Raw genomic sequence first — 24,690 nt, 5'->3', positions numbered from 1 at the left:
TAGTGTGTAATTAAATTTCGCTGACACGGCGCACTCACTCGGTGGCATTTAAGCCAAACAGAAACTCCTAATGTTGCAACAAATGTGTTAATTAAAATTGTGAATATATGCTGAGAGTTTGAAGTGATTTGAGAGGTAGTTAATAAAAAAAAAAGAAGGTTCGGCAAATCGAAGAGTAGAGTTGTAGGCAAGGGATTGTTCAAGGTGCTTCGAATGCTGACTAAAACTCTGAATTGCGCTAACAGGCAAATAGGTGCTAGATAACTGATAGATATAACTGCATTGAGTACCTTCATGGCTATATCCTATCTATAAACCGTTGAGAAAGCATTTTGTTGTTCATTAATTTATTGATTTTTCACAAATTAAAAATTTTCAAAAGTAAACAGCTTTCGAAGCAAAGCATGAAATAATGCATGAATATATATCTAAAAAATATATACATTTTAGACACTTTCACTTTTTGAACTCCAGCTCTCCATCTCTTTGCGCTATTGAATATCTTAATTTTTATATTTGAGACCACAAAGCTTTCCATTTCACCTTTTGAAGCAAAGCGCATTTTCAGTACATTTTATTAGGCCAACAAATGTCACCTTGAAGCCATTAAAATGTTAGCATATTGAATAGAAAACGTAGGCGTACTCTACCCTTTGAGCAAGTGATAAGCATAAAACTCAGCGCACGTGTTCAACCTAAAGTCAGTGAAGCATTGGAGCACACTCACTTGACCTTTTTGCAGCAAAATAATTTGCGAAAACGGCTCATCATTCTTAAACGGAAATAAACTGTAAATTTTACTTTTGTTTTTACTTCGGTATCTTTAAGAATAAATGACACAGCATTCTTGGAAGAAACATTGTCCTCGGATGACTCCTCATTACCGAGCTTAGATGCAGATGCTTCGGGACTACTCGTTGTGCTAAGACAGTGCTTACGGTTTGCTTTCATTACACGACATTCGTTATTAACTTTCGCTACAGTTACCAGCAAAGATACTTGGAAGCAGTTAGCATAAGTGGTTGAAGTGCTGACACCTTGGTGTATAGCTTTCTTGGAATTTGTACCAAGGCTGACAGCTAAATGGTTACTAAATGTGATATAAAGGCATATTTAATAATAATATTTTATACGATTTACTAATTTATCGCCTTTTGACGGTACCAGGAACTCCTAAAAAATATATCATAAAGACTTCATAAATCGACAAGGCGCTTTGAGACAGTCACAAATTTGTTGAGATGTCTAATGTCAGCTTCAACTATGTCTCCTTTTTCAACGAAGTTATGACTTCTGAGATGTTTTAGCCTCAGTTTGACAAGGGATGAATAATGGAGAATAAAGTGGCCGGATGTTTGCAACTCACCATCCTCAACACAACTTGCACCTCACAAGATTTTAGGACTTGAATGAATTAAGTCCAATGTGCAAGAACTCTTACATTTGCAGCAAGGTGGACTTCGCTAAGGGCAAGCATCTCAGTAAGTCCCTACTCTAGATCAGAAGGATCTCACAGTCACAAAGGAACTGGCCATAGACCAAAGCCTGATATAAACTCCAGTACTGGAACGAGCAATCTAACTCATTCCATTCCATTATGATTGCTTCATTTGCTAACTCATTGGCTTTGCCTTTTTTAGCGAATCCGCTATGACTAGGCACTAAATGGGTCTCCTGATGAAGTAGATCGATACTTTTTCTAGTGAGGACGGGCAATCCTTGTCTAACTTTCAGCACACCGTTTGCAAAATCAACGATAATATCGCCACTCTGCAATCGGAGTGAATGCTCACCGCCCTGAAAGAGGCTGTACTTCAGAGCAGAATGTCTTCTGTTACCTTAATAGCAGACAATTCTGGCAGAAAAAATCTACAGTAGTCTAAACTACTAAAACTTAACTTAAGGAAGAGCTCCATATGAAAGACTCCCTTTCAACCGTCCCTCCAAGCTTGACCTATTCCAAAGCTCATATTGTCTCTTTTCTAGCGCTTTCTCCCCGTCCTCATATCTATTCTCAGTATGACCAGTAAATAAATGTTACTAATCAATGGCTGCGTAAATGAAATTCACACACATTCTTAATAGTCTACATAACCACCATTTACTTAATTTTTCTGATTGTTCAAAAGTGTTAAATCGGCAAGTGCAACAAATTACATAACTCTGCCATAATATTTGCTCTCCCTTCAAAAGTAAAGCAAATCAGAAATGTTTAAAATTTTTCGCACTCTTTGCCTTGTTTGGCAGTTAGCAAAAAAATATTATCATATTCAATAACATACTTTTATTATTCCGTGCAAAAAGTTCTCGTTTTTCGTCGAATTGCGGAGAATTAAAAGTTTTTCTCATACGCCAGCGCGCGCTCATAATAAACGCAGTTCATTTACATGCACACACACACACGCACACACACATACGTACACAGATTTGCAAAAACTTGCATAACTACTATGACTTCATAAGCTTGCATGTAGTGAGCGAGTTGAAGTTGGTTGGAAAATTAATTTTGCCATTGGCGCATTCTTCCTTCCCCCGCTGCGCACGCATAACCGCACTTGCGCTGCACCAACGACTGGCGGTGAGTGCATTGTTCCTCGGTGTCCCAATTTCAGTCATCCTCGCAATTTTCGCTGCTCAGCGCTTTTCAACTCTCACTCAAACACACGTATACATACATACTCTTACGCAGGCACAGCGCTTGTTGCCTCATATGGCAATGACGGCTTTTCGGCCGCTTTGGTCGCCCGCACCGCAGCAGCCACCAAACCGTCTAACCAACACGAACGTTATTTAATCCGCTTAAAATTGTCAAAGTTGTCAAAACTATTAGCAAAAATTGTTAATGACATTTTATATTGTTGACGCTGCGACTACTGCTGCCGCTGCTGATGCTGTGCACTGAGCGCAAGGAATGTGTGTTTGTCATCATTGTGAAGGCATACTCTATAGAAACGATCTGCTTTTTACTGCATTTGAATATTATCAGTAATCTCGTTTTACATACTAACAATATAATTTTTTCATAGCATTTTAATGATCTAGTTCACCTAATTGTCGGTTGTGTCACCTAAAACTAATTGAGACAGATAAAGAGTGTATAGTTCAAAAATATGCAAGAGATGAAACATTGATCTCGCGATATCTGTCAGTCTGTCTGTTAAAGTGGGAGCTCGAACATTCAAATATTTTAACTATGTAATGGGCCGGGTCGCATAAGTGCTATCTCCTAAATCTACCTAAAGGTGATCTTCCACCCTCAAAGTGTGAGAGTGCCGGATGACACAATGGGCTTTATAAACTCATAAATTGTGCAGAGATAGTTTTCTATTAGATACAGATCTGGTTATTAATTTTTCCCTTGTATAGCCAATCTTTTACTACCTTTGAGATATGTTTTTGATCACCGTATTAAATACAAATGGCTTCATTCCATAAGTATATTCCAATACTGATACCGGCCCATTTCAGCATTTATGTGAGCAATTGGTCCGATGTCATACCACGAAAACGCGCCACAGACAATGATACTCGCACCACCGAGGTATATTTGGTATACCTAGGACTTAGAGCTTGACCGTCTGGACGACGTAAATTGGGAATTATCGTATTTATTTTGGTTTCCTCGCGCAAACTCGAGTTTTTTTTCAAAATTGTGCTGGTTTGTCTTTTTGGACCTTTGCTACTGGCATTCGAGTTTTGATGTGCCGTTTTGACTTCATTATACTATGTCAAAAAGCGTGAGCTTTGTTGTGTAAACTTTCTAGATACATTCACACATATTCTTCATTAATTTCGAAAATAATTGCTCTGGCTAACTCAAAAATATCACCTTTGCTCCTCCATACTACGACTTTGTCAACTCTCACATTGGTTTAACGGAGCGTAGATTTTCTTCAAAACTCTTTGTTGTCATTCGATGGGTATTTTCATTGCATTATGAGCATTATAGTATATAATTTTTTCAGATCAAAACATTTTTCAGCAATTTCAAAAGATCTCCATATCTATCGAAACTGCTAAAAAATGGTAATACTTAAACTAATAACAAATAAATAAATACGACATTTTTAGTGTTTAACTGATTTAGGGTATAAGAAATTACATACAATATATGATTTGCATGGGTGCCACTTATATTTCCATGACTGTATAACATATATTTTTTTAAAATATTAAATCGGGAAATCGGATTCTTTATCTCAAAGTTCAAATTTTGTGATTATTGATTGATATTTTTTCCATGAACTTAAAGACCTTAAGGAAGACAAATGAAGAATGCCTCATTTGCACAATCAAGGAAGTAAAGAACTTGAAAGAAATTATATATGCACATATAGCTATGTAGGTATATATCAACGTAACTGTGATCCAATGTGAAAACTCGCAAAAATAACTTATGAATTTTAAAATCCATATTGACTTCGCTTAAGTGCCTCACGGCATATGTGTAGACAACTGCCAGTGCAGCCACGATAAACCCCAAGTTTTTGCAATGAGGCGCGTCTGCCGCCGCAGCTTTTATCTCCGCGCACTTGCTTAAAAAGCCAATTTCAGTTATGCTTTATGTGTTTTAAGTTGTGATTTCGTAAATTGCTGAAGGCAGCTGTTAAATGCGTGTCAGACCTGCCGCGGCTGTTGCTTATTGTTCGGCGAAACACGCGGCGTATACGCAACTTTTCGACAGGCGTGGAGAAGAAACGCTGCAAAAACAATATAAAACTCGCGCAAATTCAAGCAGCAAGTGGCAAAGATAAAGGCGGCATCGGCCGACTGCGCGTATGTGTAAAGCCGATAAACAATAGCGTTCAAATATGGCAGCAACAACAAAAACAAAAACAAGTTGCGAAAGTCGAGTGGAGTCGAGTGTGTCTGCCGCAACGGAACAAGGAAACCAAAATGGCACAGTAAACTTCGCTGGTACAACGCGCCACACGCGTGTGTATGTGTATCTGTGATAAAAGTATAACGACAAAGTGTGGCGCTACATATTGTTGCATGCACGCACATGTTAGCAAATTATTGCATGCATTTGTGTGTTTATGGCCGTATTTACGTATTCTTCCAAACAAATGTTGACGCTGCATGCAGCAAACAAGCAGGCAACCAACAAGGCACATTGTGCAACACTTGTACATATATGTTTGTGTGTGTTTGTGCTTCTGACGGGCATGTTGCTGCAAATATAACAGGAACTTGCAGTAATATGCAGCAGCTGCCACATGTACCACATGCATCAATGTGTAGCGACAATGTGGTTGCCAATTTCACCAGCGGAAGCATTCTCTTTCAGTGCCCCTCCACCCAACTTTGTGCCGTTATTTTTTGCACTTGCCTTTTATTGACTTTATGACACCTGCGCTGGTTATTTCGTTGCTCTGGTTGGTGTTTTATTATTTCGCACACAATCACGCACACACAATAAAACACTCACTCACACACACACACACAGATATGAAGAAATTTGCACGCACGAATAAAACAAGCAAACTTTATTGTGCTTCCATTCAAAGGGAAACAAGCTGCCAGTAAATCCATTATTTACCTGAGCCCCTTTCCGCTTGCGAAAAGCTACGTGGCGACTTGCAACTCCACGAAGTCTACGCCCGAAAGTGTTGCGGAAACCATAATTAAAGTTTTAAAAGCAAAATGTGGAGAAATTTCTGCAAAAGCCATAACGAAATTTAAATATTGTATTTAAAAATCTTAGTATGCTAATATTTGAATAAAATGGTACTCCTGATGAACACGCTGAATTTGCCAAGTACTGAAATAGCATGGACCAATTAGTTTACTAGAAAGTTTAAGAAGCTTTCTGGCATCTTGAGGATAACAATATTTTTCTATTTGGCCGACTACAGTCACCTTTTCAATACTTTGATTAGATTTTGCTATAATTTTGCTTGAAGATGAATATAGTGATGATTTTGGACCTCGTAATACTTATAATGAATCCACCGCTTATTTTAGGTAATCAGGAAACAAACATTAAGAAAATTATAAGCAATTCATAATACGAAAAGACTTTTCGTATTTAGTCAATAGATCTCGTTGCAGTCGTATTTCTCCAATTATCACATTGTGTCTTAATATTTTCTAAGCCACATTTTACCACAACTTGCGTGAATTACTTTTTGTTTACTCTTCTACAGCCCAATAATCAAGCGACGCAAATTAAAAATACTGAAGAAAATCACAGCAACTATTCGCCAGTATTATCTTGCTTTGTTTAAGCTTCACACCACATTAGGTCATTCAACTGTGTGCTTCATTTCGAGCGCTTAAATAAATTAGCAATTTCTTGTGCAAGCATTCGCTGGTGTTTTCTTGAATTTTTCGCATTTCGCACACAATTACACTGCAGACTTCAATGCGACTCTGTGCACTGCCTGCGGTTGCAGCCTTACTGTGGCAACACTTATTGCTGACACGAGTATTTGCCCGCGCATACTTGTCGGCAGACCAGAGACCAACAGCAACAACAGTCGCAGTCTCGAATGGCCACTTAAACGCCACAAAAGCAACGGAGCAGCAAACACAACTAGTCGGCAAAGCGACTAGTGAAAACTAAAATGCAAGCAAGCCATTTAGAATATGCAAATAACAGTTAACCAAGCAAAGAGAAAGAGCATGAGACCACAAAAGAAGGAACAAAACAAAAAAAAATTACAAAAACAACCGGGTACCGGGTACAGGCTACAGGCGGGAGACAGAACGATACAAAGGGCAAGTGTTTACAAGGGCAAGATGGATGGAAAAACAGCAAACCAAGTTTCATTAAAATAAACACAAAAGCAGGAGGATGTACTGAAGAAAGGGAACATTGGAGGGGGCGCATATATGTGCAAGAGAACTAATGAATGCTGCTTTGTAAAATACGCCAACAAGGCAATGCACTGTGCGTGCGCATGTTGCACATTGTGCTTTATTATGCGATAAGGTGCCTAAAAGCAGGCTATGTTTTAATTTGTTTTAATATTTTATTTTAATTTGCACCGTTTTCAACGTCAAGTTGGGGGTAACTCGTAAAAGGGGGCAGCAGTAAGCCAGATATGTATATAACTCTGTATATATAAGGCTATATGTATTTGTATAAACAGTAATACTATATATACTCATCATATAAATGTACGTATGTGTGCAACTTCATGATATGCAATTACAGCGATGGCCATTTTTATTGTGTTTTTGAGAAGTTTATTTTACCCTTTTTCCACACAGACTTTTGCGGTCACAATACAATGCTTATGCCCTTTCAGTTGTGCCGCCGCCATTGTTTTCCGCTTTTTCGCTCCTCTCAGCTTTTGCTACATTTTATTTGATTGTTATGGCGTCGCGGCGTTCTCACTTTGCGCGCTTGCAAATTACTTTATTTGAAACACTGATTCTTTTGCACTTTCTTTGTATGCAAAACCAAGTGCAGCGCAACCAAAAACTTATAACAACAAAAAAATTTGCAATCCGTGCGCTGTAGTGAAAAGTGGAGGCACGACAAGCCGCAGCCTGAGCTGCTTTGCATGCCAATTCATATGTAAATTGTAACGAATGCAACAAAAATAATATTACGGTGTTGAAATTGAAATGAACACGCTCGCACAGCACAGTGTTGTTGCTATTAAAAAAGGCGACACAATCAAATTCTGTGCAGAACAATGAACAGCCCGCCGTGACTGCTCATGCCATTACAACGGCTGGCCATGGGTGCGCGGCTTGCCCAACCAGACGAAGCTAGTTAAGTCTGGCTTGGCCTCCATTCATGTTAATCTATGCAGACTCATTTGATAAAAGAATAATAGTGGCATAGCAAGGCTTAAGATACTTGTCGGCCATTTGTTATGCATTTGTTAATTAAATTTAGTTTGAGGCGTATGGCAGTGGCATAGGAATTTTTGAACTTGCTGGGAAAGGATATAATTACATTGGGTAGTCGAAAAAATCTTTTCGTATTTCTGATCAAACTTTAACTTATTTTTTTTTTTGATTTCTTTTAATAATTAAATAAACAAATATGTATCATTTTGAAAAAACATTTTTGCCATTACTCCTCTAGAGAAATTGTTCCATCAGCGTAAAACCTTACTGGTTTCTTGGCGAAAAATTGCGACAAATAATTTTTGCAGGCTTCTCTTGAAGTCAACTTTACACCATTAAGCGAGTTCTGCATCGATCGAAGCAAATGGTAGTCCGACAGTGCAAGGTCAGGGGTATATAATGGATGTATTAAAACTTCCCAGCTAAGCTCTCTCAGTTTTTGCCGAGTAAGAAAAATGTGTGTGATCTAGGGTTGTCCTGATAGAAGACTAAGCCGTTTCTGTTGATCAGTTCTGGCCGTTTTTTTCGATTGCTTGCTTCAATCTCATCAGCTATTGACATTAAAATTTAGAATCAATCGTTCGACCAAGTTGGAGCAGCTCATAGTGGATGATTTCTTTCCAATCACACCAAATACTCAGCACAACTTTTTGAGGCGTCAATCCTGGCCTTGCGACCATTTGTTGAGCTTCGCCACGCTTGGACCATGGTCTTTTTCGCACATTATTGTCGTATTTGATCTACTTTTTGTCTCCTGTTACCATTTGCTTTAGAAATCATTCGATTTCATTTCGTTTCAAGAATTGCAGATGTTAATTCGATCCATTAAATTTTTCATAGACAATTTATATAGTACCCAAACATTGAGCTTCTTTTTGCAGCCAGTCTTTTTAAATTATTCGAAACCGTTTGATGATCAAGGTTAAGTTCCTTAGCGATGTCGCGGCTGCTTAAGTGATGGTTCTGGTCAATCTTTTCTATAATTTCAAGCACTTTTCTGAAAAAATTTTCTTATGGGCCTGTTTTTGAATAGTTAAACTTTAAAAATATAAAAAAACGAAACTAGACTTTGTTTCCAGACTAGAATACTCCATTAAATGATTTTCAAAATTATTACAAACCCACTAAATATTGCCTACACATTTTTATTTTTCTGGTATATGTCCAACTCTTTCTACAACGCTAGAGGCTGCACACGTCTGACTGTTTTTCTTAAGACTTTTAATTTAAATACGACCAGAAAATGAAATAATGGAAGAATGTGGAACAGGCAACCAAATGGATGTTCATACTTGCGGTAGGCTTGCAAGGCAGTGTTGGGAACGGTAAATGAACAGAAAATGTGTGCATACATGAATAAGTAAGTGAGAGAGCACAATGACGGCGAGTATGAAGCGGCAACGTGCGCTCATAATAACATTTAACTAGGAGATGTGCTGGAGAGCTGAGGAGGAGCAGGCAAATTTATGTTTGCATAATTCACGCTCATTTTTTATGGAAATTTCGCCACCGGCCGCCTGTTTTGCCGCTATGTTTCATAAATTTTGTATTTTTTTTGCCACTTGCGTCTATTATTTTTCGATTCGCTGCCTATATAGACGTACTGCAGCGAAGATAAGACATTTAATAACTTTTAGTCGTGATAACTAAATGAAAATGCGAGGGTATGAGAAAATATATATTCGTGCTTGTGTATAGCTTTGAGCGTTGGCAATACTTTAAGGTTGCGCTAACAAGACTCTAGTGATAGTTTATATTTCGTAATTGATTTCTCAGACTCCATATAAATTACGGTCTATTGTAGGCAGGGCGTATGATTAACTTTAGAATGCCAACGATTTGTCGACATATTTTATTTTTGAAAATTTTCGTTGGCCAGCACTTTAAGTATTTGTGGTTATGAATATTCCTATTTGTTTCCACTTTGAGTAAAATATATAAAAAGTGCCAGTTTTGCCTTCCATATGAACAACTGTCTGTGGAAGTCAATGCGTATGAGTAACATTTGTATTCGAGCGACTACAATAATTTTTTGTTTTGAAAATTTTCGCACTTCAAGCATTTCTGGTAAAGAATATCCTTCAAATTCTTTTTCCACTTATAATAAACAACATTTAATTTTATTTGCATGCGACAACATGACAATTACATTTTCGCATATCACATAAAATTGGCGCCACAAAAAGTGGCATACACCAAAGTACGGCGGTGAAACGTGATTTGGTATGGGTATTTGGAAACTACGCTCATTACTGGCACACATAGCGGTACTCGTGGGGTTGTAGTTTGTAAAAGTGAGGCCAAACGCGAATAGGAAGCAGGATATGATGACTTGTAAGTAGAAAAAATTTTTACAAGAAAAATTGTAGGAGGAAGAAGAAGTGGGAGAAATCAATAATTCAAATTAAACATTAAAGTGAAGAATTGTAGTTAGATTTTTTCAATTCGTAGATATAAACTTGTATATATGTATGTGCGCCTAGCTTAGCAGAAGAAAAAAAATTGGGAATTAAAAAAATCGTAATTACTGTTTTTAAAATTTATAGGTATATTTATACATTTCTAATAAATGAACAATAAAATCACTAAAGAATAGGTTCTTAACTTTCAGAAAATAGCGTTTAAGTATCTGTGATCTCCGCTTCCTCCTAAAAATCTCTTTCGCATCTGTATTTTTTAAACCTGTTATCTTCTAAGGCAACTAAATCAATTTATATTTCATCATTTTAGTTACTCCAAGCATAATTAATAATTTAAATGCGAAATACAATTATTTTTTATTTACAATTCTCACCTCATGAATATTGAATATGTGACCCACATACAAATTAACCGAAAATTAAATTAAATTGGTCAATTGTAATCAAACGGCGGTTCACTAGTTTTAATTAATTTATTAAAATGTGTAAATATTTATGGTTCTTGTAATTAAATTAATAATGAATCAAAAATTATATAAATATTCAATTAAACTAAAGCGCCCAACACATGCACACGAATACAAGCAAACATGTGTGTGTGTGTTTCAGAGATTTTTCTGCATGCAGGCTAATGACCGCGCAAAGCCACAGCACACAGCATGCCATGTCGCAGTGGACTCACAATTCAACGCAGCGTTACGTATGCGCCATGGCGTACGTAAATTTATGACACACTGAGCTGTGTGCTAGCAGCAGCGTCGCAGTGGTGAGTAGCGCAATAGCGCAAATTAAATATTAATTTCACGCAAATCATAATAAATTACACCGCAATGCTTGGCGGCTAGCGCAAACACTAACGACAGCGCCCACACACGTACGCACGCCTGTACACATATCTACAGTTATACAGATAAGAATTCAGTGGACAGAGTGTGGTGTAAACAGCGATGAGTGCGCGACTTGCATTAATGAGGGAAAGTGCCTAAAAGCTTCAAATAAATAATCGGGTAATAAATGGGTAGCAAGTGGGTAGAGATGTGTGGAATATGGTTAGTAGTTGGGTAGTAGGTTAGAAATTCGTTGTTGTTGTTTTTATGAGGCGTTGAGGTTACATAGCAGAAACTTCTGTGTGACGTAAAAAATTAGGCCACAGGGACGAAGCTGCTGTGTATTCTTGGAAAGATGCTAAGTAAGGAAGTAGTGAGGTATGATTAAGTTATAGTTTTACTATTTAGCACTTTACTTTATAAAGTAATTCGATCCAAACAATGTGTTCGAAAAACAAATTTCGTGAAGATAGTTTGCCAAATCTAATTTTTTTCTCTACAGAAACTTGATTTTGAGCGGTTAGTTTGTATGACAGCTATAAGCGAAAGTTATTCGATATCGGCGATTCTGATAAATGAGTAACTTCATGGAGAGAAAAGAACATGTGCGAAATTTCAGATCGATATCTCAAAAGAATATCTTTTTTAGGGCAGAAAACCCTAGTTATCGTATCAAAACGAAAAAAAAAAAATCATGCTAGTCCTTTTTCTCCTCTTTCCTCAATAATTGCTGTTTGCGTAAAACAAAATTTAAATAGCAAAAAATCGCTTTGAGTCTCCGCTTTTGACCAGCATTAAGGCAATCGAAGCTGCAGCACGCAAACAAGCAACAACGAAGCGCGTAAGCAGTGAAAACGTAAGCAGGAAAACAAGCAAATGCTGTGAACAGATTCAACCTGAAGTAAAGTGCACATGCTCTTGTTTATTTCAAACAAATGACGGTGCACGTCTCAAAGCAGTTATTCTTTTGAGTGGCTGCTCCGCTAGAAAAAATAACAACGTTTTTTACATGTACACCTAAGAGCGTTAACAGCTCAGCATTGCCGGAAGTGAAGGAAAGGATGCTGTTGCAACGTTGAGTAGAGAAAAAGTTGCCAACTTTAAAGGAAAACTGAGGCAAAATTTAATTGTGCTCTTGTACTGAATCGAAGACTGCTTCGCCAACGTGTTTTGAATGTTGGAAGTCACAAAATTTTAACATTTTAAACGAAAGCATCGGTGGATAAATTCAAGTGAACGAAGTAAATAGGAAGTATCCTCTTTAGACTAACGGAACTACCAGCTAATGTAGCCTTATAGTTTAATATATTTCTCTCAAACTATATAAGAGAGAGGAGCCAAGATCAAATATAAACCGGACTGAACTTGTTTTCCTAGAGAAGCTAAGAGTTCCTGAGTGTATTATTTTTAATTTATTTTTTTTACCACACAAGTTTACTTATATATACGAAATTATATGCCATAACTATTTCAGAACTTCTTTCGAAGCATCTTCACCACTCACAGATGTAGATATGTCTACGCTACAATTCAGCTTATATTTTTTTTCGCCACAATACACACAATGTCAACAACAACGCCGAAATAATTCGAGAATATAATTTCCGCATGATTTTCCCTTGGCGGCACAACAAAGCCCAGGAACCTAGCGCAAAGTAGTACATATAAATAAATAGGAAAAAAGTCGAAAAATATTGAAGACACAATAGCTAAACAAACATACACGCGCACGCGTTCGCCAAAGCATAATAAAAACATGGTCATAAAAGAGTAAAGCAGAGAGAAGAAATTGCTGTGAACGCATCATTGGAGTTAAGTACCGCCTAATAAAATAAAATTAACGTTAACTTAGTGATGGGAAGAACACGCCGCGGAGCAGTGAGATAGCGAAAGCAGAAGAATTTTTCGGATAGTGGCGCGCAATGCGATGTGCTTAAAATAAGCGAGTGTGTATAAGTGATTTTAGGAAATACCAGTGTATGTGTGTGTGTGTAGCGATAAGCTGCTCGCTTTGACACGAAATTGAGGCAAAAACATCGTTGGGTTGACAAGCGCCCAAATACAAAAGCGTGAACATTTCGTTACATTTATACATACATATATAGATAAACGTACGCATGTGTATACATATATATATATGAAAAAAAATCCCAGTTGATGGTGTATATAGGGAAATGTGTACGGGGGTGTGACTACGGTCTGCTGCAGTTTGACAAACAAGATGGCGCAATAGTACTTCAGGCGTACTAGAATTTGAACAGTTGAACGCTTATTGATTTTCTCAGTGATAACAAATAAAGTTGAATATTAAATATATGTAATTCTTGATAGGATTTAACTTAACAAGTCACTGTAGTAAAGTAACTAATTTGAGATAATTTAAAATCAAAAAGTACCGCATATGTAGCACATATATAAATCTAAGTTTCGGTAAGCCAAACAATTGAAAGAAAAGGAGGTCCTTCACAATTTGCAAAGATCAAAGACGAAGACTTAATTTCAGATGTTCAATAAGCATTAAGTTAAAAAATATTGCTAAACAATTTAAGATTCAATGTTTTAATACAACATGTTTATATTAATATTATATTGGATAGTCGAAAAAGTCTTTTCGTATTTTTGCGATAGATGTCGTATATCCCCAGTGCTACCGATCACATTGGGTCATACCATATGGTGTTAGAAAGGTGAGATTTTAAGTTTCTTTTTAAAAAAATAAAAATAAATCGGGAAAGTTGAAAAAAGCTTACAGCTGTTCAAAAATTAATGAAAATAATGAAGAAATTCGCTATATTTTGAAATTTTTGTATAAAAAAGGGAAGAATACCACGCAAGCCACCAATGAAATTTGTGAAGTTTTCAGAGCCGGTGCTGTATCAGTTCGTGTAGTATACGTACAACAATGATTCGCTCGCTTCCGTTCTGGAAATATCAAAATTTCGATATACACTGATGGAATAATGTCTCTAGCCAAAAAATGGCAAAAAGTGGTCGACCAAAATGATACATATTTGGTTCATTAAAGTTCATTACAAATATGAAAAAATAAGTTGAAGTATGATTAGAACTACGAAAAGACTTTTTCGACTACCTAATATAATGCGATTTTGCTTTCTTCCTTGCTCTGTTCTGTTATATAATTTCGCTTCTAGTGCACTTATTTCAATGTACACAACAGCATCTGAATTATAGCACTCTATAAGTATTCATTGAAGGAAATTTCGAGGTCGTGACATTAGTACAATTCGCTGATCTAACATGTTTACAAAGTTTCATGACAATATTTTAAATTTACTCGAATTTTACTTTAAGTCAGTCGGGCGGAGACGTTGCGAGTTTCTAAAAAAAGCACGAGAGTCATGTTCTAATTTTAAATCATAATTTTATATTCTATTAAACATATGGTTTTCATAGAAAAGCTTAAATAATGTACCGAAATATCAGCACAAAATATTAAAGAATAAAGCCATTGCAAAGCATCACTTTCTTATTCAGCAATTTTCAAATGCTGAACTAAAACATGAAGCTTGAACAAAAACCTACGTCTTCCATTAATTTAATTCAAATCACTTACTGTCCTATCATATCCCTTAATAGAGCACAGACATTATATTCCATTATGCCATTTTGCACGAGTGCATTGCTGCTTACCAGCAGTCAGACGGCTCAAAACGCTCAAACTGTCAATTACGGATTATCAAAACTGAAGCATGAACCGAGTGCACTCTTCGGCAATATTGTGATCAAAATAGTTGCATTTGTCTGTATGTGTGCGTAGAATGCAGCTACCGACTGTCGATTTCACTGCGCGAGCCAAGTTAGAATTAACTGGGAATAAGTGAATTTTGTGTCAAGCAGCGCGTGCAAACTATTGTATACTAGACACACACACACATACATTCTTGCACAATTAACAAAATCAATGTAATTTGCATAATTAAATTAGTTCAATAGTTCCAGTTGCTGCAGATGCATGTGAGAAAATGAGCAAATGATGTGGTCAATGCAGCATAAATGACTTAACTGAATGAAGACGTTGCATAAATATGCAGTTTGTGCCACATTTATATATATGTATATTATTTTATAAATTGTTACTTAAATTAAAATATAAGCTGCTCTGCTCTGTAGCATAAAATACTACAGGTAATGGAAGTAACTTCTAATTGCAATAGAACTTGCATAAGTGTGCACGCAAGTGGTGGGGAAGCAGCACTCGAGCTGCTTATTATGCCTGAATGACCATGCAACTGCTGCGACGCTATAAGCTGCCATCATTTGGCATACATATGTACACTGCACTGTATATGCATATATACCAACATATGCTCACAGTATTTGCATGGCGGATATTACAAGTGCATAATGCATAACTTCATGCTTGCTTGGCTCCACGCTGACATTGTTAGTTGCTGCCGGTGCATACCTACTTGAAGTTGCATGCAGTTTGCATTCGCCTTAAGTACGCTGCCAGGCCAACTAATAAGGGTACATAAATATTCATAGATATACTTATGTATAAGTAATACATATGTCTCGATAAATATATGTCTCAAATGCTAACTCAATGCATTTGCGGAACCTGTAAATATCGACTTTGCTGGCAGCTATAAATTACAAATATACTCAGGTAAGCACGTGTGTGTGTGTGTGTATAGGCATGCAGGCAGGATAGGAACTTGCGGCCAGCGTGGCCTGAAAGCGTATACAAATTTGCTTCTGTTTGGCCATGTATTGGTAATGACTTATATTGTTGTATCTACAACATTGACAACAGTACAAGCTTTCACCTACTAAATTCCTATATTCAGTATACATATTCATAACTGGTAATAGGAATCTATTGACTTGCCCAAAGCGTAAATACTCCAATTTTTATTTTTAAAAGCTTCAGAGACCCAAAAGAAAATGTCGGAGATCCCATAAAGTATATCGTCACCTAACGTAGCATAACTTTTCATAAATTTACAGGAGAAGGATAAACGATATACCAGAAACCACTCATATTGAAAAAATGTGGGTTTTGGTTAGAAACTGCTTATATATTGGTTATATTTGACAGCAGCCTTTGTAATATAATGTAATTATTCGTAAGCAATAAAAAATCAATTTCGATTTTTTTTTTGATAATACGTTGTTTGCATTTTAGGTGACGATATATATACATGATCAGTGTAATGAACTTGGTCGATTTAGCCATGCCCGTATTCTTGAGATATCGAACTGAAAATCTTCATACTTCCTTTCCATAACAAGATGCCGCTTATTTGTCGAAACTGCCGATATTGGCGAACTATAGCATATAACTGTCATATAAATTGGCCGATCCAACTAAAGTCCTCATATGGATAACTTAGTTATTTGACAAAGCATCGAACCAAATTTGGAATCTCAGGCAACGCTACTCAGGAAAAATTATTCAGAACAGATAATTGTAGTATATAGCTGCCGTGTAAGCTATTTAATCCAAATCCATAAAAAAAGTCCACAAACTATAGAGGGTATTGCAGCCAAGGTAAGCATTTTTTCAAGGCTTTCTAATATTTCACTGCAATGACGCTGGTTACTTATCTTGTCGCCTGCAAATTGCAAAAACTGTATGAAAGAGGGGAAGGTGGAAACATATAGATACCCTCTGCCCAACTTTCCAGTTTAAGTACTGAGATGCTCATGTCACCTTTTCAGTCAATACAGCAAAGTACCTTGGACTGATATCAAGCGCCTTCATAAATTTGTGGTAGGATCAAAGCGCTTCGTCGTTCTGTTTAAGGGTATGGTGAATCATATCTAGGAGTTTAAGAAATCATAAAGGATCATCGTTCATTGCTGTTCAAGTGGTATATTGAATTACTTTTGTATTACTTTTTGTAACTTCACCAAATCCGTACCCACGACAGTCGGGTCTACGTAACCGGAACGAACCCGGATATTTATCCGGACTGTCAACTCGTCAGAATTCTGCCGCTACAACAACAACTTAACTTGAACTAACCATGCAAGGATAGGTCTGATTAAATTTCTAAGCTTGTGTGGGAAGTTTCTGAAGGTATGATGTGATGACCCTATCCTATTACTCAATTCCTCTTATCCTTTAAGTAGAGGCTTATTGTTCTGAGAACCATCCACACTACCTTAAATTTATTCTGTGGGCCCTCTGTAATAGTAGTGTTCGAAGACTGAAGTGATCAGCTAACGGCCACTGCTTCAGGTAAATTTGAAAGAGCAGTACAGTGTTGGCCAACTGACAGGAACTGTGTTCAAGTCAGCACCAGAGTTGGTCTACCTTATTACATACTCTTAGTAGTCTTCTTCTTCTTTCAAAAAGAAAACACTTTCAATTGAACTCCAAAGCACGAAAATGTTTCTTGTTTCAAATTAAATACATATTAGCATATATATGAATGTATATACAGAGCAGTTATATATTTTCGCATTTAATGTTACTGCCAAAACGCAAAAGAAAAAAATAAAATATGAATGTGTCTGCTCCACTTTCACCAATTAGGCACAACGATAAATTTCCAAATGGCAAAGTGAACCGCAATGCGGAAAACCGCGCTCAACTTCATTTTGGTCGCACCCCACAACCCCACGACAGGAGACTAAACAGCGGGCATGGCGCGGTCAATGGGTCAGTAATGAATTGCGTCGAATTGCCATTGGTCATTCAGCGACTTAGGCGCTTCAATGGTTATGCGGGGCGCAAATTTGTGGCACTAGCCTTTTTAAGCGGACTTTTTTTTGTTTTTTGCTGCCTGTTTGTTTATATATTTTCATTGGTTGGCAGCAGCTTTAAATAATTTTTCAAATAGCTATGACACAAACACATACAAAAGGGAGGCATTTTATATAGTTTTAATATATATACATATATTAGTAAAGAAGTATTCGTTAATAAATGAAGAGCTTTCGCTGACTGTGTGTGAACGTTGTGAGCGATCGGCTGGAGATGGCATGGTGAATATGTATTTAAATAAATAATTATTTAACCTAATTTCCCAACAAATTATATGCCAGCACGTGCACAGAATATATATATAATTCCAGTAATTCAAATACCGAGGATAGAAATAGAAAAAGATATGTATGAATGCGGGCAATCTATTTTGGATTGTGCGCACTCATTCAACGTAAAACAAATATCTGGAAATATTCAAGGCTACAACCACACGAGGGACGCTGGAGATTCAAATCACAGCGCTAATTCAAGATATGTTTCGCAATAATAAAGAAATTAAAAGTAATTAGCTCAGTGCTGAGGCAACGTTTGAAGCGCGCTGAAGTACCCAGGCCAGCAACGAAATATAATACATTTTTTATTTACACAACTATTCGTAGCGCTGGAACGTAAGTGAGGAGGAGTTTGTTTGGAATTTATTAGCAGCACGCTGAAAGAATCAAATTTTCAGCTTTCTGCATAATTAAAAACGCCTTTGGTTAGGTATTTACTTATGCCGAATTAAGGTCAGCGCGTTTGAGCTGGCAGCAGCGCAGGGGTGTGGATTAGTCAATTATTAAAAATGGTTGTCCTTGAAGGCTGTGAATTGGGATATGCTGAGTTAAGGAGTAGGATGTGGTGGTGAAAATACAGAAACAGAAACAGAAATTTATGGAGCCACTGAGACACTTTTGGGTATAGTTTTGGGTATAGTTTTAGGTATAGTTTTAATTATAGTTTTTGGTATAGTTTTGGGTATAGTTATGGGTATACTTTTGGGTATGGTTTTGGGTATAGTTTTTAACATAATTTTGGGTATACTTTTGGATATATTTCTATTTTCAGCGATAAATATATACATATATTCTTTAAGTAATAAAGTATTCTCGTCATAAATTTACTTCAAATCGGACGGAGCAACATACACGATCAGATATTTTGCAGAAACTTGAGTAATAGGTGAATTATTAAATTATATCTTTATCAAGTCATGTTCTTGACTCTCTCAACATAACAATCTTGAGCACCGAAACTCCAAAGTTGTTTTAAGTTCTCAAACAGTTATAGTAACCTTAGAACAATGACTTTCACAGTACAATATTGCAATAATCTCTCCAACTTTCTCGTTTTAAAGCCTTTGTTAAACACCAATCAAGATTTCTTCGATTTTGTCTCCACTTAAGAGGAGCGTGGCAGCTTCCAGTTAAACGCCTTTCAACCACTACCGCTCAAGTTCGATTTCCAACAGCAACTCGAACTCTTTGTTTTGCTTCAGTAGAAAGCAAATTGCTCACTCACCCGCGCCACAGCCGCACACTGCTGCTAAACGCCTATCTTTTGACACAATGCAAATTCGTATTGAATTAAAAATTGAAGAGACTTTTAAAGCGAATCTTATAAGTTGCAGTACTTGAGTTGCACTCGTTGGCGCTTGAGTGCACTTCAGGGTAATTTACGTGCGGTGCAGCCGAGCACCGAGCAAATAACAAAAGCGAGACCCTCAACCAACTTGACTGCGCTGAACTGCCATGCTCTTTGAGGCGGGAAGGAAGCAGATGCCAAAGAAATCACGTTCCATCCCAAGAAAAAAGGCCAATATGCGTTGGCATGAGTTCACCGCCGGGGGGGGCGGTGGCAGAAACACACTCGCCAACACTTCTGTGTGGGTGTTTGTGTTTGTGACAACAAGCGGTGCTAGACAATGCGAGCTGCTGTAACGACACCCTTGAATAATAAACACTGCCAGTGCATGCGATGTCTACTGGCATTGTTTTGGTGCTGCAGACCCCACATGCAACCATCAAATAAACCAGCAACAAGTGCGAAAGTACAACAAATTCCAAAAAACAAAATATGCAAAATGTATAAAATGTGACAACGAAGCGCTCTGTCAGTTTCATGTCACACAGAAAATGTGTACAAAACATATAAAACTGTAAAATTTCGGTTAGTCAGTTAGGACAGCAAATGTGTGAAAAAGTAATGTTTTGCGGAACTCACGGTCGGTTAGTGCACTTGACGGTTGTCTAGTCTACTTTTAGGCGTACGAAAGCAATGAAATGCAGTTGTACAATGTTGCACTGTGTTCGTGTGATTTTTCGCGGAAAAGGTAACTGTTTTTGACATTAATAGTTTGAGTGTTGTTGTGGACCAAATGATAGTTGCGGCTCAGTTTATTTACGATTTAATATTGCTGCGGAATATTTGGGCAAATTTAGTATCAGATATATTATTTTGGCAGTGGAAAAAGTCTTTTCGTATTGTGAAATTCACTATATTTGCTCTCTAGGGACAAAATGACAAAAAGTGGTCGACCAAATGGTACATATTTGTTTATTTAATTGTTTGTATAAATATAAAAAAAGTTGAAATTTGATTAAAAAACGAAAGGACTTTTTCGACTTCCCAATATTATGATATAAGGTCACTAAATGAATTTGAAGAAAGATTTTAATTTCGAACCAGATTTTTAAGAATCCTGCATAGGAACAACATTGACAGAGATGTCATAAATCTTTACAGCAGAACCTCTGAAATGTATTTAGTGCGTGAGTATAAGATCTGCAATGCATTTGAGTTAGAGGAGAGATCTTTAAGCAATTCAGGTGTTTTACCGTAAAATTGTTATTTAGCTAGTGGGTTAGAAAGGGAGGCACAGGAGCTCTAGACTGCAGCCGCCCGCACATAAGTCACGATTAGACCTATTATACTGCCGTGTACTTTTAAAATTAAAACAAAGGGGACTTGGTAAAAAATATTGACTTTTACCACTCCAGCTGAGCAATGCATTTTAAGTTAAGACCCGCTGAAGGCTGAACATTCGCAAAGATATTGTTCCAGCGTTTCATCATCGTTCACACATTCCCTGCATTTTGCCGATTCTACTTTTCCCCCTTTTCCTTAAGGGAGGGTTCTCTGTGAAGATGCGTACAATTGTACTAAGTTCTCTCTTGCCTAGAAGTAGAAGCCGTTTGCTCGGTCCAGCATCAATAATCTCAAAGTGACTTTGTGGTGTGCCCTGAGTTGTTCCTCTAGAGTTTTTTGCTGCAAGTAACTCTTGAAGGAGCTGATTGGTCTAGCGCAGCTTAAATGAATAATAATTGCTGTTCACGAGCGGGCTAACTCGTCTTCCCTTTCGATTCCTTCTATTTCTATATTATTACCCGACCAAAACGGAAACGACGGAAAATGTAAGCCGTTGAGCTAATCAGAGGGGGGCACCCTTGCTCTGCTCATTTCGGAATGGGTTCGAGTTGTATCTCCATTGGTGTCTTGCATTATAGGCATGAACTAAAGAACTTCACGCGCGCTTAGCACTCGCTGATCAAAGACCAGCTTCTGTATGACTAAGAGACTGAAAGCATCCAAGCGGTAAGGCTAAGATTTAGCGGACGCTAGTTGTCAAAGTAGTATCAAGAAGAGTGAGGTGGAAAAATCTAGGCAATTTTTCCTTTATTGTCCAGCCTTTGCACGAATGATGCTGAAACATTTCGGTAGTTCTACCTTTTCCAAACCAGAAGACATATCCCAAACTGACATTAGCCGTCCCAACAAATTTTTAAAAACCTCACATTTTGTAAGTGTCTTATGATCCAGTATATGAAAGTTTGTAGGTACCACAATGCACCCGTATTCTAAGCTGCCCTAGGGAAATAACTGTTAGGATCCACGTCTTAGCTCAACTTAATCCAGACGTTATGTCTTTTCCAAGAATTCTGGGCATCATCAAGAAAGCGTCTCTTGCAGACTCATTGGAATTATTTGTTGGTTCACAAGTTTACCCAATTTAACTAAACATAATTCAATCTGATAGAAGATATCATCGCTGTTACCGAGTTACAGGCACTCTAGTTATTGCCTGCTTGCATAACCTAATGAAGTGTAGCGCTACGAAGAACTTTAGTTACCACCTGGCTGTAAACTGCATAATAATTGCTTTTAGAAGCTATTAATTAGGAGGATTCATTTGTCGATGTCCAGATGTTTTAAGTCCAGTAGCCAACTGGCTTTCAGGCCAGAAGTGTGTTTGAGAAAAACTCTTCGAAGTAAAACATTTAATTTAATATAAACAAAGTTACGCCTAAATCGTGTACTCACCTCTAGCAGTTAAATTCACATATATCCATAAAAATATCCATGAGTATTTTGTGGCTGTGAACGTCGTGGGTGTTGTGCTGGCAATCAGTGTTGTCAATGTGGTTAAGAAGAGGCGCAACGTGGTGGCTGCGTAAAATGCCGGCAAGCGTATGGCAGGCGTTGCGGCGAGCGCTGTCGATGAAAATGACGGCGTAGCGTTTTTGGTTGCACTTTTATTGCCACATTTTGCTTGCTGTTGCACAGCAGTTGCATTGCCGCCACAACAACTTTTATTGCGGTGCTTAAGAGAATCGCTAAGTTTTGGAAGTGTCTTGCTAGCTGGCGACATATACTTTTGCGCTGCAGTTATTTTTGCCAGCGGCAATAATTCAGCTGTTGCTGACATGGTCTCGAGCATGTTGCGATTTGTGCTTGCTGGCGTTGGCGCTGCGGCTGTCGCTATTGTTGCTGGTTGTGCGTGTGAATCAGTTGAAGTTTGGTGTGATTGCTGTTGTGCGTTAAATGTCGATACTACTGATGAAGATGTGTTGACTAGCTGTTGCTCGCTAGCTGCGTCTAGACAATGGATTAGGTTTTCAGCACGATGAGTGTCCTTTCTTTTTCGACGCCGCCGCAAGCGTCTTTTTTTGCGTGTGCACAGTCTTTCGTTTGATTGCGGCCTTCTAAGATAGCTGCCATTTGGTTCATGGTTATTGCTTATAATTATATAGTTGTTGTTTTTGTCAGGCCAGTCGGTTCTGCTGCGCTTATGGCCAGCATTGTAACAATTTTTCCCGCTCCGATTGCTACTGTGCTTTCCTTCAGCTTTTACGGAACTGTCACTTTCACCACAGCAACTCGATTGTGGCTGCGTAGTGCTGCAGCTTTGACTGCTTAAGCTCGACGCGCTCTTGCTGCGCACCATGCCGCATACTCGCTTCATTTCACCACTGTCTTTCGCGTCTTCAAAACTCAACTGATTGTTCCATGTACACGTATTGCTTATGCATTTTGCGGCAGAGCTTTCACTCAAATGCAAGTTTTCTAAACTTTTCGAGTGGTGAGAGCTTGACGCAGCCACGCTGCAGCTCTGCTTATGCGCGACCAGCAGCTTTTGCCAATATGTGTTTAACGCTTGCCATTTTCGTGCTTTTGTGGTAGGCGAGGTTGCTTTAAAGCTGTGCTTGTTGCTTTTTCTACGAGTTTTGCGTAAAAAATGCAAATAAGTGATATTGCGTTTGTTGTTGCTGCTACTACTGCCACTTTTCCTAATACTAGGCTTCGCGCTTTCACGGTTTCCTGCGCTAAGCTTTTGCAGCGTTGCATTTTTGGTGCTTTTACTCACATTATGGCGTCTGTGATCGTCTTCCTCGTCGATCGACAGCATTTTTTCGCATTTGCGCAGATTTAGCCTCGGTTTACTTCCTTGTAGTTAGTCGCAGCGCTTTGTTGATTACGCAAAACAAGCTTTCACTTCTTGTTGCAGCTTCAGTGCTTTGGTGCGCGTGCCTCAGTGCTGCATAAAATCAAATTCGCGTTATTACTGTATTTGGTACAATATTGTACTGCTTATAGCTGCCTAAGTTTTATGGCGAGTATTGAAATATTTATTAATTCTCTCCACTTTCAGTGTGTTACTTCTATTTCGAGTTCATTTTTAGTAAATTCTGCTTAGCGTTATGTTTAATATATTCTTCGGAGTTCCTTTTTGTTTACTTCAATTACAACCCAAGAGTTTAATGCTGCTGCTCCGGCTTACAGTTTAGGTTTCCGTAAGTTTTGTTTATAACTAATTTGTGCGGTTGCAAGTGTAGATTATTCTCGACGATTAGACTTAAAAATACCAATGATCCAGTTTATAACTTGGAATTGCAATCAGTGGTTGTCTATTAAATATTTATTTTAGGAATGTTGATGGCTGTTTTAAGTTGTAATTTGGTTTCGGTGTGAGCTTGGTTATTTGATGACTTATTTTAGTACTCTTTGGATATCTTCTGTTAAATATTAGCGCAATTATTGATTAGTTATGGCAGTGATCTGTACCATGATGAACTGCAATGGGTGTAAACTGTAAGAGAAGAAGAGAAAAAATATTTTTTAACATCTCAGTTTCATGAATAAGGTACTTAAGGTGTTAAGTCCACTCAGAAAATCGCGTTTTTGTAAGTTTGTTTTTTGAAAGGAATTATTGTATCTATTTTGACAAATTTTTGATTAAGGATAGAATATAAGTTATTAACAAACATGAGTCTCTTTGAATTTTTTGTTTCAAATTTCTGCCAGCCGTCCGACAAATGTTAATGCGAGATGAATCGGACAATTGCTTCCCAAAGGCAGAATATAAAAGATTTCGTATTCAAAGAATTTGCAGATGATGTTTAGATATATAGCTATAAACCCTAAAAATTTCGCCTAAATCAATTATTTATTCTCCTCCTTAGAAAAATAGACTTTTTGAATCTTCTAAAGCAGGCTCACCTCTTAAATTGTTCCCATACCCTTACACCAGAATGACCTACGCAAAAAGTTGTCTGACTGCGAGCAAGAGTTTTCTTTTTAAAATTGTGCAAAATCCAAAAATTTAATTTCTTCACGCATTACTTGATAAATATATGTAACT

The 24,690-nt window shown here is 37.5% G+C and overlaps 1 protein-coding gene across 2 annotated transcripts in view; it reads right to left on the bottom strand.

The window, feature by feature from the left end:
- Positions 1-24,690, bottom strand: part of LOC105232452 (neuronal acetylcholine receptor subunit alpha-7) — a 208,731-nt gene that overhangs the window by 92,111 nt on the left and 91,930 nt on the right. For both annotated transcript variants that reach the window (XM_011214134.4, XM_029552836.2), the window contains exon 3: positions 22,092-24,138. In XM_011214134.4, the coding sequence (XP_011212436.3) occupies positions 22,092-23,457 (1,366 nt within the window). In that variant the 5' untranslated portion in view covers positions 23,458-24,138. The remainder of the gene's footprint in view (positions 1-22,091; positions 24,139-24,690) is intronic.

Source organism: Bactrocera dorsalis, chromosome 1 (assembly GCF_023373825.1).
Source record: "Bactrocera dorsalis isolate Fly_Bdor chromosome 1, ASM2337382v1, whole genome shotgun sequence".
Taxonomy (NCBI): domain Eukaryota; kingdom Metazoa; phylum Arthropoda; class Insecta; order Diptera; family Tephritidae; genus Bactrocera; species Bactrocera dorsalis.
This window is presented reverse-complemented; position numbering and strand designations above follow the sequence as displayed.